At 34.5% G+C, this 18,954-nt stretch overlaps 1 protein-coding gene across 8 annotated transcripts in view; it reads right to left on the bottom strand.

Annotated features, from left to right (window-relative positions):
• Positions 1 to 18,954, bottom strand: part of LOC111515066 (serine incorporator TMS1) — a 275,478-nt gene that overhangs the window by 21,989 nt on the left and 234,535 nt on the right. For all 8 annotated transcript variants that reach the window (XM_074176759.1, XM_074176769.1, XM_074176772.1 and 5 more), the window contains 2 exons: positions 13,679 to 13,973; positions 9,674 to 9,857 (listed from right to left, as the gene is read on the bottom strand). In XM_074176759.1, the coding sequence (XP_074032860.1) occupies positions 9,674 to 9,857; positions 13,679 to 13,973 (479 nt within the window). The remainder of the gene's footprint in view (positions 1 to 9,673; positions 9,858 to 13,678; positions 13,974 to 18,954) is intronic.

Raw genomic sequence — 18,954 nt, 5'->3', positions numbered from 1 at the left:
TACATTTACCTACTCCGCTAACAACACTAATTTAAGAAAACTGGGTAGGCTGTGAAAAAATATGAAACTACATAATGTGTTTTAGAAAACGTCACTGTCACTGAATAAATTAATGCCCGTTAGTTCAATGTAATGTATGAAAATTAAAATAATATGTTATCTTTACAAGAAAAAATTGAAATTGTACTAATTTGTGGTTAAAACACATTGCATCGACAAGTGGCTGATATTTTTAACGCAAGACATCCTGGTAGACATGTACAGCAATCCACTGTAAGTAGGATTTTAAAAAAATTTAAACTGACTGGTTCAGTTGAAAATACTTTTAAAAAACGTCATAATCCATCACGCAATAATGATGAGGTTCAATTGGCTGTTTGCCTGGATGTTATCGAACAGGGAAAATCAAGTATTACCAATATTGTAGATAGAACTGGCGTTAAAAGAGAAAGCGTAAGAACAATTTTACATAAAAATAAATTCAAACCCTACTGGTACCAAGGAGAAGTAGAATTAAACAGAAAATTTCCTCGGTAGTGAAGGTAGCTTCGTCGGTCCTATGGACCGACGAAGCTACCTTCACATCGAACGGCGTAGTCAGTTCCCAGAATTGTATGTGGTGGGCTCAGGAAAATCCTCATTTTGTGATAGAATGTCGGGACCAATATTCATTTAAAACAAATGTGTGGTGCGGTGTTTTAAATAATCAGGTAATGGGACCATTCTTTTTTAGACACAATTCAACTTCTCAGGATTATTTGCAATTTCTAAATACTGAGATCAGTGATATAGTGGACAATATGCCGGTTGAAATAAGACACAGTCTGTGGTATCAATGTGACGGGGCTCCTATTCATAGTTCAAGACAAGTCAAAGAGAAACTATTAGAAATGTTTAGTGGCAAAGTTATTGGGCGAAATATGGAGCAAATATGGCCGCTTAGGTCGCCAGATTTAACCCCACTAGATTTTTTCTTGTGAGGTTACTTGAAACAAATCGTTTATAAACAAAGACCTTTTCGTGACGTGAATCACCTAGAAACTGTTATTAGAAACTCTATTTTAAACATAAACCCTGTGAGTATCAGCAACTCAATAAAAGATGTATCAAGAAGGACAATTATCTGCATAGAACGCGATGGAAGACATACAGAAATGTAGTGTATTTAATGTCGTGAGTCTTTTTTTCGTGTTTTTTTGCTATTAGGTACAGGTACATGTTTATTTTTAGTTCCTTTTAATTAAGATTAAATTCCACTGTATTTTTTGTTAAAAAAAACAAACACTCTAAGATATTGTTTCCTAATGTTCCGTTTTGTTCTAATTCATATTGTGAGGCCATTTGCTCATTAAAAAACTCAAGTACTGTATAGTTTGGAAAGCCCCGTTGAAACTAGATGAACTTTGCATCAAGTTTGACAACTTTTATTTTTCAAAATTTGTTTTTAACATCAAAGAGGCTCTTAAAATATTATTATATTACAAAAAAAGAAATTCGGTGACGAGTTTACTTAAAATAAATGATTTAGTGCAGGTGTGCTTAAATTTTGATAAGTAGAAAAAGCAGGAATGCGGAAAAATAGTGAAAATATAAAATACTTATTATGGGTTTGAAACTTGGTGTGTGGGTATAAAATTACAAAAGAAAATGTTTTTATCCTTTGATATTTTTGGATATTTTGAAGAATAATGTCATTTTTCGATGTTTCTTTTTTTAAATGTCAATTTTGACAGGTTAAGGAAATCACGTGACCTATTTTGTAGACGCCATTTGACATCATTTCTTAAGCAAAATCTACTGCCAAAATCAAATTTCACATAAAACGATAAATAAAAAAGTTTCCCGTTTGATGCGGACTTTATCGGTGACACTGTATATATATAAATCAAAAGGAGGAAATTCGTGGGCATGACACTCAAGAAATATGGTTGGCTCCTGTTGGTGACACCGTGCATATGTGATGTTTTTTTTTATTTTTGGTAACCAGTTGTTGTCCACCTTTGCAATTGGCTGCACCGCGCTGATGAGGCCAATAGCCAGAAACACGTGTCCGCGGTTTGCCTCCATATTTCTTGAGTGTCATGTCCACGAATTTCCTCCTTTTGATTTATATCATACACACTCAATAATATCTATATCTCTGTATCTATATATATATATATATATATATATATATATATTTTGATTGATGCAACTAATTTTCCTTTATTTTGAGTATTTCAATATTAAATTCTATCATCATCATCTGGCACTCCACTGGGGAGTGCCAGATGATGACAGCACTACCAACTGTCGAAAGCGCTCGCAGATAATTAATAGAAGATATAAAGCTTCAAATCCTTTTTGTAGATTTTAATATTTATTTATTTACTTTTTATTTACTTTTTACTCCTACAAACACAATATTGAATTGTAATTAAAAGTAAGAGAGATAAAACTACAGTAACAAAATAAGCTTAAGAACTACTAACTAAAACAAAACAGTAAATATAAAAGGAAACAAAAAAGAAATCAAATGAATTATCACAATTTTTAAAATGTATACAAGTACCTGTAAATTAAGTTACCCAATACCTAGAAATTAATCCGGCTGTGAGAAAAAGTAGGCCCTTATCTCTTTGGCATTTGTTTTAGTAAAAAGATCCACGGTGCTATTTTCAGTTAAAATGTTGCAATGATTTAGCATACGGGTGATTGGCGATTGGCGATTATTCTGTTATATATATATATATATATATATATATATATATATATATATATATATATATATATATATATATATATATATAGAATAATTAGTGACTGGATTAATTATAAATCGGTTAATCGGTTAAATTCGTGAGGTTGCAGTCAATAGCTGGGCTGTTACAAAGAAAACTCTTTGTTATATGTCAAGCTTTCGGTATATTTCACACCTTCATCAGGACAACTACAATAATAAGATTATATATCTTGTAAAAAATATATAAATATGGAGAACTTACTAACGTGAGAATAAAATATAAAATGGTTCAAAAACAGATAGAAAAACATTAAATAATGACAGTTGATAAAAGTTTTTGGCACTCCTCAAACCGATGAGCAGTTTGAGGAGTGCCAGATGATGACAGTACTACCAACTATCGAAAGCGCTCGCAGATAATTAATAGAAGATATAAAGCTTCAAATTCTTTTTGTAGAATTTAATATTGAAATACTCAAAATAAAGGAAAATTAGTTGCATCAATAAAAAAAAAATATGTATTTTAATTTTTGTTCGGCACAAACAAATATTCAAAATACCTGATATTTTCTCCCATCTTACACTCAATGCTTTCCTAAATTATTATATTATTATTATTATATTAGTTAAAATATTTTTTTAGGTACTAATAGTTTAATTAACTCTAAGGAATATCAGAACTCGCTAGAAACCGAATTGTCCCATCAAGTTTTTTGGATTATGGGACTGTTCTGTTAAGTCTTCCAAAAATTATTTGCAGATTTATCCGTGAGCAGATTACTCCCTTGACTTAAGTTGAGGCTTTGTTAAATTGCAGATCAGTATATAAATTGCCGACTGAATTGTTTAGTGTCTCAAGTGTTGAGGCTAGCACTTTTTTCATCTGTGGCACCTGGAGATGTATTACCAATCAACATTAACCGTGTTGTGTGTCACTGGTGTCAAGTTGATAGACAAGATGGTTCAAGATTTTTTAACCGATGGCATTTGGAGTTATTACATATTCTTCAGATTGAACAAAAATGAAATAATATGCCTTCAAAGTCAGAATAGGTACTATAATAGTTCTTAAGTATAGGTAGTTCTTAAGTATTGTTACGTTTTTCCCCGTGGGTTTACCAATAATTGACTACACTGGAAAATAATTAAACTCAACTTCATTTCACACTGAACAATAATCAAATTTAATTTTATTTCACTTTTAATACAACAAACACTTCAACTATAACTTCTACTATTATTCGAATGTCTATCGCCTTACTAGATCTCTTCGCGTACCGCACTGTAACTTCCACTTGACTGTGTGTATCTTAATCGAATGCGCTAGAAAATTTCGCCGAAATTCCATCGAAATCGGTATCATTATTCTCGCTACATCTAGAGCAGCAGCGAACATCGTACATTTGCGCGCTCTTAGCTACGTCACGATTGATTTATGGCTACCAGTGGCGGCCGGGTTATTTTCTTTAGGGTATGATTTACAACAGTATGATAATTCTCTTTTGCATTGTTCTTCTGCTGTCATACAAGAAGTCCACCCTGACAAGTATGACATAGTGAGAACTGTAACTATCAGGACAAGCAGAGGATATTGGTAATGCCTGTTCTTAAGATTTGTTCGTCAATACCCAGTAAACTCCTGTCATTTGAATAATTTTTGTTGGTTTTTTGTTGAGTTCAATTTGTGTTTTCAGGATTTTTTTCTTCTTTAATGGCTGAATCTTTTCTGTATCAATTTCTCATAAATGGCATTCAGAAAAAAAAAATTGCTCCGACCCGTCGATTTTTATTTCGAGTGGAAAGATTTTGCGCCTATGATAATAGGTGCGAATAGGTTGATGAACCTTGTTACTTCAACCCCTCTTAAATATCAAATGGGATACCTCATTTGAAAGGCATCGATTTTCTTTTCAATACTCCCACTTTTCAAATTCGATGCAGTAGTTTCCCAGAAAAAAAGAGTTATTGAAAAATCTGGCAATAAATGTACATTGCAACTTTTCACTTTTGATACTAATTCTTCAGTGGGCAGCTAGCCCAATTCAAGAATTACCTCTCTGCTCTGTTTACAATTGAATATTACCTGCTTTGGAATTCGGTATTGGTAATAAAAACCAAAGTAGTTATTATCGATCTTTCTTTGAAAGTATATAGAATTCCATTTATCTATATTTAGTTTATCACAGATTTTGATTGTTCCTATTTCCGCAGAAAAAATATTGATAATTGAACTTCATTATAAAAATGGTAGGTGCGCTAATACTACAGCACAGCTGTTTAATGAATAACATTTATCAAGGAGATAACTAAATTTTGCCAATTTGGTTGGTGATAGGCGCGTCGAAAAGTGTATTGCAGTTCTGGTGACAGAGAAGAGTCCTTGTTTTGGATTCGTTCTACGCCTGAGGTTCCAGTTTTATATTTTATTTTCAATCAACAGTATGAATTAATTTTTTCAATAAATATTTTTGATTTCATCTTCTATATATCATCTCAATTTCATCATTAAAATGTAAGTTGTGCCGTCACTATTGAAGTATTTTGATTGTTTGAAGGTGATTGACAATGTTTCATGATGACTTTCATTAGTTCGGACTTCCATTGTCCAATATATAAAATAATTTGAAATCCCTGTAACTAAAAAAACCTGAAATGCACTATTATTTCATTTCAGGTTTTTTATTGCTTAATATAATTGTTATTTACAGCTATTTTTTAATTCTTCTTTTTTAGTTGTTTCAGGGATTTCAAATCATTTTATACAGGGGTGCGCAAAAGTCCGGAATAAAATTAATATCTTTTTAACCAGTATTTTAGGACAAAAACGCTGAAACACGTCAGTTGATTTCATGTTGTACGCATTTTTTGGCAATAAAATGAATTTTTTTTTTCAATCCCTTAACTGCAACCTTCCCCAACTTTTTTTTTCAAATGCAAACCTATGTCGTGTATGGGCTCATTGAAAAGCTCGTAAAAAATGGATTTTGACCATACCCTTTATTTATTTTTTGTGGTTACAACGAAATTAGAAAAAACTAACATAGTGCTATCTACGGGCGAATTAACGTAACAGATGCTGAAATTGGCCTCCACCCTCTACTTGGCAGGCTCCTAGGCGATGGTAAAATTTGTCTACGGAATTTCGAATGGCCTCAGCCGGTATGTTATGTGATTCCACTCTAATTCTGCTTTTTAGATATTCAATATTAGCCGGCCTATTTTGATAAACCTTGTCTTTCATATATCCAATAAGAATAATCTAATGGCGTTAAGTCTGGGGATCTTGGCGGCCATTCAATTGTACCACGTCGTCCAATCCAGCGTCCTGCAAATATGTCATCGAGATATTATCTGACATTAATACCAAAATGTGGGGGAGTGCCGTCCTGTTGGAACCAAAGTGTTTCAGTGGTGATATCTGGATCTGCTTCATTGGGAAACATAACAGCTAAAGCAGGGACTAATTCAAAGTGTAAAAAGTCTAAGTAGCGTGCAGATGTAAGGTTTCCCTCAAAAAAGTATGGCCCCAATATTCTGTTGTTGATGATGCCTGTCCATACATTTACTTTCTTAGGACGCTGCGTACGAGCTTCGCATATCCAGTGTGGATTTTCCTGACTCCAGAATCGATAGTTGTGCCTGTTAACTACTCCATGTAAATAAAAAGTAGCTTCGTCCGAAAAGAGTATGTTGAGTGGAAACCCAATATTCTCGTCACATCGCCACATTATTTCCTCACAAAATTACAAACGCCTGTCATAGTCATCTAGCTCTTGGACAAGACATACCTTATATGGGTGGTATTTTTCTGTTTAACCTCCCAATCGTACGTCTATTCGCAGGATTGTTTTAGGCTAATGAAATCGTTGACAAATGTGGATCATCCTGTTTGAAGGTGATTGACAAAGTTTCATGATGAATTTCACTAGTTCGGACTTCCATTGTCTACTATATAAAATGATTTGAAATCCCTGAAACGAACGACCTATAAATAGTCATTTCTCGGAGGAATCAGTCCAGTCATCACCCGAAGATGATTGTAGATACTAACAATCGAAACGTCGTGAACTAACGTGACTTGGAATCAGTCAACTTTTTATTTTTATTTTCTTTTTTCATTTCTTTATTTTTATTTATTTTTGTTGAATTGTTCTATTTTACTTGTATTTTATTTCACTATTATTTCATTTCAGGTTTATTTTGCTTAATACAATTGTTATTTTCAGCTATTAATTTTTATTTCTTCTTTTTTAGTTGTTTCAGGGATTTCAAATCATTTTATATAGTAGACAATGGAAGTCCGAACTAGTGAAATTGGATAATCCTGCAGATACGGCAATGTCCAATTTTTGATCTTCGTCTAAAACATGTGGCCGGCCACTTCTGGGCAAGTCCTTCACTGTACCATGTTCTTCAAATTTGTGTAAGATCTTACTCACAGTAACCTGGGAAATGTGATTTTCCAGATATTTTGCATTAAATAAAGTACACACCTCACTTTGACTCCGCATTCTATCCCCACATCCCAACAATATTAAGACTTCGATACACTGCCTCTCTGACAATACCATTTTTGTTTAGCAAATTAAAAAAGAACACTTTGAAGGTACCCCATTAATAAACTAAACATACATATTTTCAATTTCACCTAGAAATGCCACAATTTTAAAACTGAGTCAAGACAATAGTTGTTATCAGGGCATTCATTTTGGTACAAAAAATGCAACAATCTTTTTCTCTTTTTGAGGTACACTGGTCAACAATTGCTTGGGATTGAACTAATTTTATGTGTGAAAAAAATAAAAACCACAGAATGTTGATGCTACATTACGTTATCAGTTTTACACATACGTCAATAAAATTTGTTGTGGTGCCTGGTCCGGTTGGTCTGTTCTTAAAATTTGTAATCTTTTAGAAAGTAGGTACTGGTGATCCTTAGCAATTGTTGAGCAATGTACATCATCACCACTTATTTGTTTTTTCCAACGTTAATTCACCCGTAGATAGCAAGCACTAAGTAGGTATTTCTAACTTTTTTGGTTTTAAAAGAGTTTTTTCTCATTTCGTGGTAACCGCACGAGTAAAAAAAGGGTATAGTCAGATTCCATTTTTTACGAGCTTTTCAATGAGCCCATACACGACATAGGTTTGCATTTGAAAAAAAAAGTTGGGTTGCAGCTAAGGGGTTGAAAAAAAATATTTCATTTTATTGCCAAAAAATGCGTACCACGTGAAATCAACTCACGTGTTTCAGCGTTTTTTTCCTAAAATACTGGTTAAAAAGATATTAATTTTATTCCGGACTTTTGTGCACTTCTGTATATTAGACAATGGAAGTCCGAACTAGTGATATTTTGATTATGATGTAGTTTTTATTAATTAAATCCATTAGTTGTCGATTTATTGTGTCAAGCTATTTTCTTGGTTTGTTGGTCGTGATTTGCAGGTTTTTATGCGTGACGTTTCATCTATGACTGAAGTGAGGAAATTCGAAGAATGTGCTTTAGAGCGATCGTGAAAACATATTGTTGGCTGCGTGACGTTGATGACACTTCAAGGTACGGCAGACGGTGAAAAGCGACCAAACGAATTTCTTGCATATTTTTTGTACTCCCTGAACCCAAAAATCCAATTCATAATGGAGTAACCCAAGAAACTGTCGTCTTCTTGGATGTATCAGTGATCAGATGTGAAGATGGGACATGGGTTAGTACATAAAACAAACACACACAGACAAGTATCTGAAAAGGAAGTCCAACCACCAGCCAGAACAAAAGAGGGGAGTGATTAAAACTTCAGTTGAAAGAGACCAACGCATCTGTGAGCCTGATAAGTCTCCCCAAAGAACAATCATTTGAAAAACGCTTTCAGAGGAAATGGGAATAGCGAAGCTGATGTCGAGTGACCGATACGACCCATAAAGGCTACTTCAATAGAAAAGCTTTTCTGCAATATGTCAAGAATGTTGCGCACTGGCTCAGGAGAGTCCTAGGGGAACACAACATAAAATTGATATTCAGGCAAATGAAAATCATCAGAGAGTCTAAGGTCAGCCAGTAACCCCAGAGGGCCTTTAGCAGCACCGGGGTTTTCCTTGATTTCTTGTAGTTGCAGATTGGTGTATATTGAAACCTCGAAGAGAAGTATAAGTACCCGGCTCTCTGAACAAAGAAGAAACTGTCCCCTGGGGCATACCGATAAATCAGCAGCACTTAGAGAAGATACCAACGTTATTACATTTGAAGAGACCCATGTTCTCAATAGAACTCGACAGAGTTAATATTCAAGAGTTTATAAGGGAGTAATTGAAATTCAGAAGCACAGAAACAATTACAACCGAAAGTAAGAGGGAATCAACATTAATAAAATCTGGCTACCTGCTCTTGTATGACAGTTATTTCATTCAATCAATAGAAATAAAGCCACGTCCAACGCCAATGGAATGAATTTGGAGACCCAAACTTTGGGGACAACCAGAACACTTCCCCTGTTGCCTCATTGCCTTTAATGTCTATTGCAGTGGTAAACAAAGGGTCTGGCATAAAACTTGCAGACCACGGTTAACAAATCTAGAATATAGCTATGACACAGTTACAATTATTTTGCAATAATTTCCGTTATTTGCTTTAGTATTATATTATTTTTATGTAGAGAGTTTGTTAACATGAAATGTTTCTTATGACAATGAAGCATATTTTGATTCTGAACCGCTACTGTAAACGTTACCATCTGATAATATCTCCTGGTGACTTGAAATCTTGGAACTGAAACATGTTGGGGCAAAGTTGACATCATTAACATAATCTTATTCTGTAGATGCAAATATTTTTCAAATCTGTACCGAATTACAGTTTCTATTATCTAAATAAGAAATGTGAACAATTTGTTGTTTTACGCTTTATAAGTGGGAAGGGCAGTTTATATTCAAAAGAAAGAGTTTCGTGTACTTACTTGCAGAGTTAGCAACAGCAGACCACGTGAGATACATCACATATAGAGACACCACTGAAGATTGTAACAGACCTGAACGTGGCAGCTTTTCCTGAACGGCTGGCAAAATCGCTATTATACTCACCAAAACACAAAATATGAGATTGATGGAAATGAAGAATTTGTTCAGATCACATCCACCAGACTAAAAAACAAAATCAATATATTAATATACCATAAATATAAAAACAGTACTTGACGCATTACATTTTTTTAAACAAATACATTTTTTGTGATAGAAAATCAGTTTCTATTGACCTTACAATTTACATATTTTTAAAATTGTGGGAGGTGAAAATACCCAAAGAAGGTCGTTGAAAAAAATATTTTTCAAATAATTGAATACAACAAAGTCCCGAGGAAGAACAAACCAAATTATATGCTAAACTCTAAAAAATATCTCAGGAGTATTCCTATTCTAAGAAGGAACCTCAGGTATAAAAAAAATTGAAAAAAAATACTGGGGAGTACTCAAAACTGGAGAAAATACTTCTGTGGGTGCATACCACCAGAAAAGCTACCAAGAGAGGGAAGGTTGGTCCAAAGGCAGTTTGATTGGTCGATATTGGTTCAAGGTGCAAGATTCTCACCTTGATGATGCGGCAACCTTCCCATATAAAAGGAAATGTACCTGCACATGACCATACGGACGAAGAAGCAACATGGGACTGAAAGTAAAGCTGCTAATGATAAAGACCATAATACTGCCGATAATCCTGTATGCCTGCACTGCCTGGGGCCAGTGCGCAGCGACATACAGAAGACAGATCCAGTCGTTTATGAACGACTGCGTAAGAGCCGCCGTAAACGCTCCAAGATATGTATCGAATAGGTACATATTCAGAGACCTAGACCTGAACATACACTATGTGGACGCTTACATGAGGAAACACGCAGAGGACACGTTCGACAGAATTCGAGCGCACAACAACCAAGCACTAAGCGACTTACACAAAGCATTGAACAGGGATGACCCCAGATTCCGAGAGAGGGACAAACATAGGAGGCCAACGTAGCAGAACCAAAGACCACCCCCGAGAGACGCTGTCGGGCGACTCCAGTAAGTATAAAAATTTCTCAACCAGTTCAAACTAATCTCTCTTTTAGACTCATTGACAAACAACACTTATACGTGATGTAAAAGACACTCGTCTCCGGTTAGTTTTTGGGGACCCATGCAAAAATTCAGTTAGGAAAGCTAAGATAAAATAATTTACAGATCGTAAAGTAATAGCATCTAAAGGCTGACTTTCGACCAAAGACGGCCAGATGTTAATCTTGCTGAAGTGCCCTTCAGTAGGACTGAGGACCGCTCGGAGAGCGGGGGTGGATGGAGTGGTGTATTGAGTTTCCCTCACAAAATTTATTTTGTGGGGCGAAGTTTTTACTCCAGGGCACTCAACCCGTAAGGGGGCATGACCATACATTAGGTCAAGATATGCAGAACATTTTCGTCTTAGGCTTGAGCGTAAGCATTTGCTAACTAGCTTATGTTGAGTTTGATTTCTCTACTGATTCAGATTCTGCTCCTGCTACTCGAGAATTTAGTTCAGGTTAGACTGACAAGATATCTTGCTCTGGTTCAAGATCAGTATATGATATCTGAAAAGCTCTCACTCTTGATCCAATGTTACTAGATTAGTTATAGGCATTTAGTTGACGACTATTTTCTCTGTAGACTCAGATTCGGATCATTTGATTACATGAATGGTTCTATAATAAGCAAAGAAAAAAATAATGTCATTATTTTGGTAAAGCTCCGAATTAGCGCGACATGACTTTCTATAACACGAAGACCCCCAGTATCTATAAGGTTTCATTAGAAACAACTGATGGTCTCAGAGTCACACATCTGTTCAGCTGTACACACACACTAGAATAAATACATTATTGGGATTTTTTTTCTTAGGAACGATGGAAGGATAGAAATTCTTTTGGAACACCCTGCTATTGATATACTGTGTGTAACTCCAAAAACTTGGATCAAAGACCTGAATATGAACGTAGATATTTCTGTGGGATAGAAAAGACTACATTTACAAATTACTCTATCTGCTAGACAGTGATTCGAGTAAATTTTCTTTTTAGTAAAACAGATGAAAATAAGAAAAAATACTTCACTGTGAAGGAAATATACTATGGCAGAAATAATTAACTTATCTACTGAAACAAAATACAGTAAAACATGTATATAGAACATCTATGTATTTATATAGTCATTAAGTTTTACTGTAAACACTCAATACTATTTGATGACCCAGAAATACCAAATAATTTCTTTAAATATGTGCAGGGCCACTCTCCAGGAGCTGTGCCTATAATTATTGTTAAAAGTAAAAAAAATTATAAAACTTGGGCATTATGAGAATGACCTTGAAAGTTATTCAACTGAAATGATTTCAACTTCGAAACACTTCCAGTTATACCAAAAGTAGTTTGAAGTTCATTACTTTAAATTATACACCCTATATTTCATTTCATTCGATATTCATATTCTGTAACAAGTTTTAGATATATTTACAAAACCTTCAACCATTTTTCTCACATAGTTTTCAAAATATTTGACATTAAAATACTAAAAAAATTACATTAGCAGAACCTGGTTTGATTGAACTTTTCCAGTTTCTGTCAGAAAACGATTAGAGAAAGGTCTGAGTTGAATAAGTAACAGCAAAAGTAACTGGCAAAAGTAATTAAAACCCCTGCATTTTTATTGTTTTTTTCGCAATCAATATTGAAAATAATCAGTTAACTAGTTTACTGAACCACTAATTTTTCTGAAGAAAGGTTGGTTGGGTAACAGAATCAATTAAAAAAAACAATAGTTTTTTTGGCAACGTTTCTAATTAAATTAAATCATTTTTCAGGACTCTGTAACAATGAATTTTCATAAACATATCTCCCACAAAACTTATACGATTATTATCGTTCGAATTTTACAAGAAATAATGAGTTTTTAATTAAATTACTCACCGAAAACTAGTTTCTTCGTGTTAATATTTCTATTTTAAAAACCACTAGACATATTAGATACATTAAAAAAAAACATAGCAACAACCAAATTTTCGAGACAACACCTACATAAAACGACATGAAACAAATGAATGGCTTAATCTGTGAATCTGATAAGGTGGTATCTGTTTTCAATCAATGACAGAAAGAAAAAAAAATGAAAATCGACATCTCTTCCAGCGTTAACACCATCGCATTTGAGTATAATTATCATTTCGCTTAAGAGACTCTTGCACAAAATTATATATAAAAAACACAATTATAAAATTGGTTTCCACAAAAATAAAAGACCTCACATTCAATATTCTGATATTGCCGATCCACATTGTCTTTACAGTTTTAGTGTTTACAATAGAATATAACAGCGCTCTATTTTCAAAAATTGAAGAAAAGTGTAAACAGAAGGTAATTTACTAGACATAAAATCACTCATATCATTAAAATCTTGCAAACGTAAGTTAAGTAGCAACAAAATCAAAAATAGGAAAATGTTACAAAAACAAGTTTTATTATACATAAAATTGAAATAAAGTTTTGATGTTTTGAAGCTAATGCACACTTGTTTATCTTCATATATGGAGATGAAAATATGAAAAAGTGTCAGAAACAAAAATGTGGTTTCTTTATTACTTTCATCCCAAGATTCAAAAACTTTATCTTTGTTCAATATATTCCTTTACGAATTCTGATTCTAAATTAATGAACATTTCTGACTGTCTGTTTTTCGTAATACAATGTTTGAAGTTACTCTTCAGATTGAATTATGTTGTTATTCAATCAAATGAATTGAATACACACATATTCAACAGATTTCTCTGTTGTGGATAGTCTGTTTGTGAATTAGTATTTCGGGTATTCAAATAATTATGCATTTTTTGCATTTAAAATTTTATTGCCAGGCATAAGTTACTTATAGGTTGACATTAACTTACCTTAGTGAAGAACACAACTTACCTTAGTGAAGAACACATAGAGAAGAACAATTCCTGTGATACTCAAAGCATAGTTGAGTACAGTCATACCAATGAGGGCAAAATACCATCCTTTTGATTCTGTTTCTTCATAGTTTCCAACCCAAGCCTCGGCCCATGAATGAGCAAAGTCCACAATCAAAATCAGTTGTATCAAGATGAATGCAAAGCCACCTACCATTCCAAAATACATCCAAGTCGGACCAAATGAACCTTCTGGAATAAAAAAGGATCCAATGATTCCACCGATGACCAGAAGATATTTCAAGCCCCAAAATCTAAAATGAAAAGATTTATTTTTGTAATTAGAAAATACTTTTGATTCATGAGTTTTTGAATGCCAAATCATATGAACAGAATTTTTATAATTTTTTCTATAATTGTTCGACATGATTCCTTAAATTGACATATTTTTTTTTGTTTATCAACTGCTTGAAATAAATCAAACACTAAATGTTAAGTGAAGCTTTCCACTCCCGAATCGGTAAGTCATTTTTGAGAAAGTTGAAATGTCATCACCCATTCTCTTGATCTGAATGTGTAAATTACTTAAAAAAAAAAAGATATCGAAATGAACAAAGTATAAATGTGAGCACATTTATTCTTAAAATAAATGATAAGTGTATATTCAAATTAAACTAGAAGGCGCCTAAAATCAACTTGTATAAACCATGAATATTACTGAAGTTCTATCAAACACCAAACCGTTATTTTTGAATACCTCGACACATGATCATTTTCAAGGAAGTTTAATCTTCCTCTTGAAGATGATCACTTGGTGATTGAAACGCGTGTCGAGGTTTAAAAAATAACGGTTTGGTGTTGGGAGAAATCCAGTAATATTAATTACTACACCAAAGGTTCCAAACAGTGTAGTGTATAAAAAAAAACTATTGGATGTCGTCCTTACATAAATTCAAATTATGTGTATTCATTCGTTTGGTTGGAAATAAGCTCAAAAATCCAAATTTGAGTTTCAAAATCAATGTAGATCAACAAAACCATTCAACAAGATATTCAGGCAATCTGAAATTAATGACAAAAAAAAACAATGAGCAGGTACGTGGCATACCATGGCAGTCGCAGTCACAGACTGTCCTAACTTGATTGAGGAAAATGAACCAAGGTCTGTCAGCCTTGGAGTGAATTATTTCACAAGGAAATTGCAGGCGCTGGTCAAACATTGACCTGTCGATGGTGATTCATCATGGCCGTGCTGGAGAAGATGGCCACATTTTGGTTTTGGGCAGGTTTTATTCCGCCCTGAAACAGGCACGTACCCATCTTAAGGCTGGGATACCATGTGGTTCTCAGGAGACAAAAACTGGTAACATCGCGTCAGAAAACCTAGAAAAAACAGACTTGGCTCTACGAAAACCAAAACTGAATTCGTGAAAGGATCCAAGTGGCCCCTCAACAACGAAAGGTGTCTTCACCATATGAACCAACTCACTCTTCAATGGGGGATGGTAGGTGAAGTCAGTGACAATTTGTTGCATTCAAGTGTTTACAGGCAAAATTACAACATTCTAAGGCCCCTTCATACGTCCTTGGAAACAAATTCCAAGTACGAATTAATCAACCTTACTTACTGAAGAGTGAGGTGAATGGGAGCTTTAAAAAATTACTCCCACGACTTGCCACAAAGAAATCAGAAAGGCCAAATGGGAATCCTGGAGAAAGTGTTGTAAAAGTATTTCTGATTTACCAGCAGAACATTCCACGAAATTCTTTCCAGAGAGCTGACCCATTGAATTTTTGTCGATGATCCGTCCAAAAAAAAACGACCAAGTGGTCTTCACGAAATTTATCACACCACCGGTAATATTTTATTTTCTTTCACCCCTTCAGATCTGCTGGAATATATCCATTCGGAATGGAAATACTTTTATCCATACTCAATTACATGCCTTATGCTGCAATATATATACACACACATCGGAAAAGTCTAGGGATATTTTTAAAAATGGCAATAATTTTTTTTTAGATCGCTTTAGGGAAAAAAAGTTGACGGGTGATTATTAAACGAATGTAACTTACAACAAAATTTATTAAATGGTCAAAAATACTGAGTGCGCATATAAGCCAAACTAAAAAAAAATGGCTCTTTGGCACCCCGAAAAAAAATCATAATACAAAAAAAAAATGGAATCAGTACAAAGTATGGCCTCCACGCTGGTTTATTACGGCCCTACATCTATCGTGCATCGACAAAATGAGATTGTCAATGTCTTGTTGAGGTACATTTGCCCATTCAGCGATTAAAAGCTCTCTCAATTGAAACGTTGTGTGAATGTTCCCCATATGCGGAGTAATTCTTTGTTGAAGCATGTCCCACACATGCTCGATGGGATTCAGGTCCGGTGATTGTGCTGGCCATGGCAATACATCAACTCCTTCGTTGGTGAGCCAGTCAGTCACTAGACGCGCGACATGTGGACGAGCATTATCGTGCATTAGGTGGAAGTTTTCACCAACAGCACCAGCAAACGGACGGACGATAGGTAGAAGAATGGTGTCGAGCTGTGAGAGAGCGATTTGGAAAAACGAGATAGGTTCTGCTGCCGATCATGATTCCGCCCCATAGCATTACTGTACCACCTCTGTATGTGTGGACTTCCTGGACGTGTCTCAAACGTTCATTATTTCCAGGTCGTCTCCACAGTCTTACTCGACGAGAATCTGGATGAAATCCAAATCTGGATTCGTCTGTAAACAAAACTGTGGCCCAATCATTTGCATCCCAGTTTTAATGTTCTTGACACCACTCTAATCTTCTACCGCGATTGCCTCTCAACAAAGGTGGACATCTAAGTGGCCTTCTGTTGTGGAGATCTGCTTCATGCAGTCGATTTCTGACAGTATCACGACCAATGGTTACCTGGTGCATCTGCTGCAACACGTTAACCAACTCAGGTGCTGTGATTGTCGGTTGTCTTCTTGCGGTTAAGACCAAAAATCGGTCTTGAACTGCAGTTGTAGCGCGTCCTCGCCCTGGATGTTGTTCGGCTGGACTACCAGTTTCACGGAGACGCCGCCACAATCGACTGATAACACTTTGGGAGACCCCCAAACGAAGAGCTACATCATTTTGTCGCATGCCACCTTGAAGAAGCCCTACAGCTCTATTCATCTCAGCCAATGGTAAGTGATGGCGTTCCATGTTAAAGCACAATATTTCCAGTTTAATTGCTGAGCAAGAACTGCATAGAATGTACAAACTCGACACTTTCAGATTATTCATTTTAGCCGAAAACTTACAGTTTGTAAAAAACTTGATAAAAGATTAGTTACCGTTTTTGCAGGCTTTGTTCAACCCATAGAAATCTACAGGGTGGTATATATATATATATATATATATATATATATATATATATATATATATATATATATATATATATATATATATATATATATATATATATATTGACTTTAAAGTCATTTTAAACACAACTGGAGCGTAAATTCAAGTGCTGTAAGAAAGACTTTGTACAGTGCCTATAGGCAAAGTTAAACATTGACGTTTTCGGTATTAAGAGGATAAGGACTAGTTCTCAATAACATCAAACTTCAAATGCTGCAAGAACGAAGAGTGTCAAAATGTCTGCTTTATCCAGTACTTCAATATGTTCCACGCAAGCTGTATCGACCGGATGAAAAAGTATACATTAATCGAAGGTTCGAAATTACTTTGCTCAAAAGAATGTGCCAAAAAGAAGCATACAGAGGAAGAACGGGTTAGTACTATGGAGGAAGCTATCCAAAATTTAAAAAGGCAGGTAGAGGAAAGAGATGCTATAATTGAGATAATGGAATTAGAGTCGGAGAAAAGTATTAACAGTTTATCTGAATAGCTGAACAAAATAAAAAATGATAATAAAGAAAAAGAAAATCATATTCAGGAATTAAAACGAGCTTCTTCAGATTTTCATGACAAAGCAATAAGTGTAGAAGAGGATCTAATAAAGAAACTGAGGGAAAAAGACTGTATCCTAGCTGAATTGAAGAATAAAAAGCTGCTTTTTGAACGGGAAAATAGAAGATTTCAAGAAAACTTGGATAAAATGACGAAACAAATAGCTGGATTCCAACTGGAAATTGAAGAATTCTCTCAGATCAAAAATAATATGATGATCTCCATTGAGTGTCTTTCAGAAGAAAGAGAAGCCAATCTTAGGAAAATTACTGAATTAAAAAAAAGAAATATAAACTACAAAATATAGTGAAAACCTCAAGCTCAACGGTCTCTATCGAACCTGTAAAAAAACGGTGTGAAGACAATTCAAATTTCAGTAGCAAATCAACGAGGATGGCGAGTGAATTTTTCGGGATGAGTAGCATGATGGGTGAAAATAATTACATCTCTAATGGAAAAATGGAAAATTTTATCAACAATAAAAAAAATAATCAGGTTAATATAAATCACCTTCACCTTCATAATGATGATGTTAAATCAGATAATGGAAAATTACTAATTGTATCAGAATACTATGGTAGAAACCTAGCAATTGCTCTGAATAGGCAATATTAAAGCCCAATGCACCTGACGCAGCACTGGTTGAAACAGCTATAAAAAACACAAAACATTTTACAAAATGTGATTTGGTAATCTTATGGCCCAAAATGTTAACTCACAACATCAAAAACAATTTACTCAATAATCTAAAAAACATCAACACCATCATAATTTCAGAGCCATATAATTACAAACTCAACAGCTACTTGAATGAATGTGTCTATTAAAACAATCTAGCCTTATTTAAAGCACTGCACCAAGACAATCTCCAAAGACATTTCCTTGAATGCAACAATATTCTCCGAAAATCAAACTTCATCCGAAGGGGCTATGAAACAAGTCTCAATAATAAAGGTACGTACTTCCTATCGAAAGCAATCAAAGCTCATATGGAAAACTATTTTGGGTTAAATAAAATCGAACCAATGTCATCCTCAGTAGAAGGATTCGCATGCGAAAACGTGGCACCATATCAGTTTCGTCCTTCCACAATGTCAACAGTACAAGAAATGAGGTCTGCAAGAACTTCTGAGGAACCTTCTTTTTTAGGTGCAGCAAGGAAACGAGGATCAGAGTATTGTCCTTGAACATTCAATTATTAAGACAGAAGACTGATGAACTATTATTATTGTTAGCTGAAAATGAATATCCCGATATAATTCTTTTAACTGAACATTGGTTGAAACCGGAAGAACCAATATTTCTACCTCAGTATAGCTTCAAAATATTGTGGCTTTAACTCA

The sequence above is a fragment of the Leptinotarsa decemlineata genome, unplaced genomic scaffold (genome assembly GCF_025532065.1).
Source record: "Leptinotarsa decemlineata unplaced genomic scaffold, Ldec_3_MD MMD2_P_RNA_scaffold_14, whole genome shotgun sequence".
NCBI lineage: Eukaryota > Metazoa > Arthropoda > Insecta > Coleoptera > Chrysomelidae > Leptinotarsa > Leptinotarsa decemlineata.
Note: the sequence above shows the minus strand (reverse complement) of the source record. Positions and strands in the feature narration are given on the sequence as shown.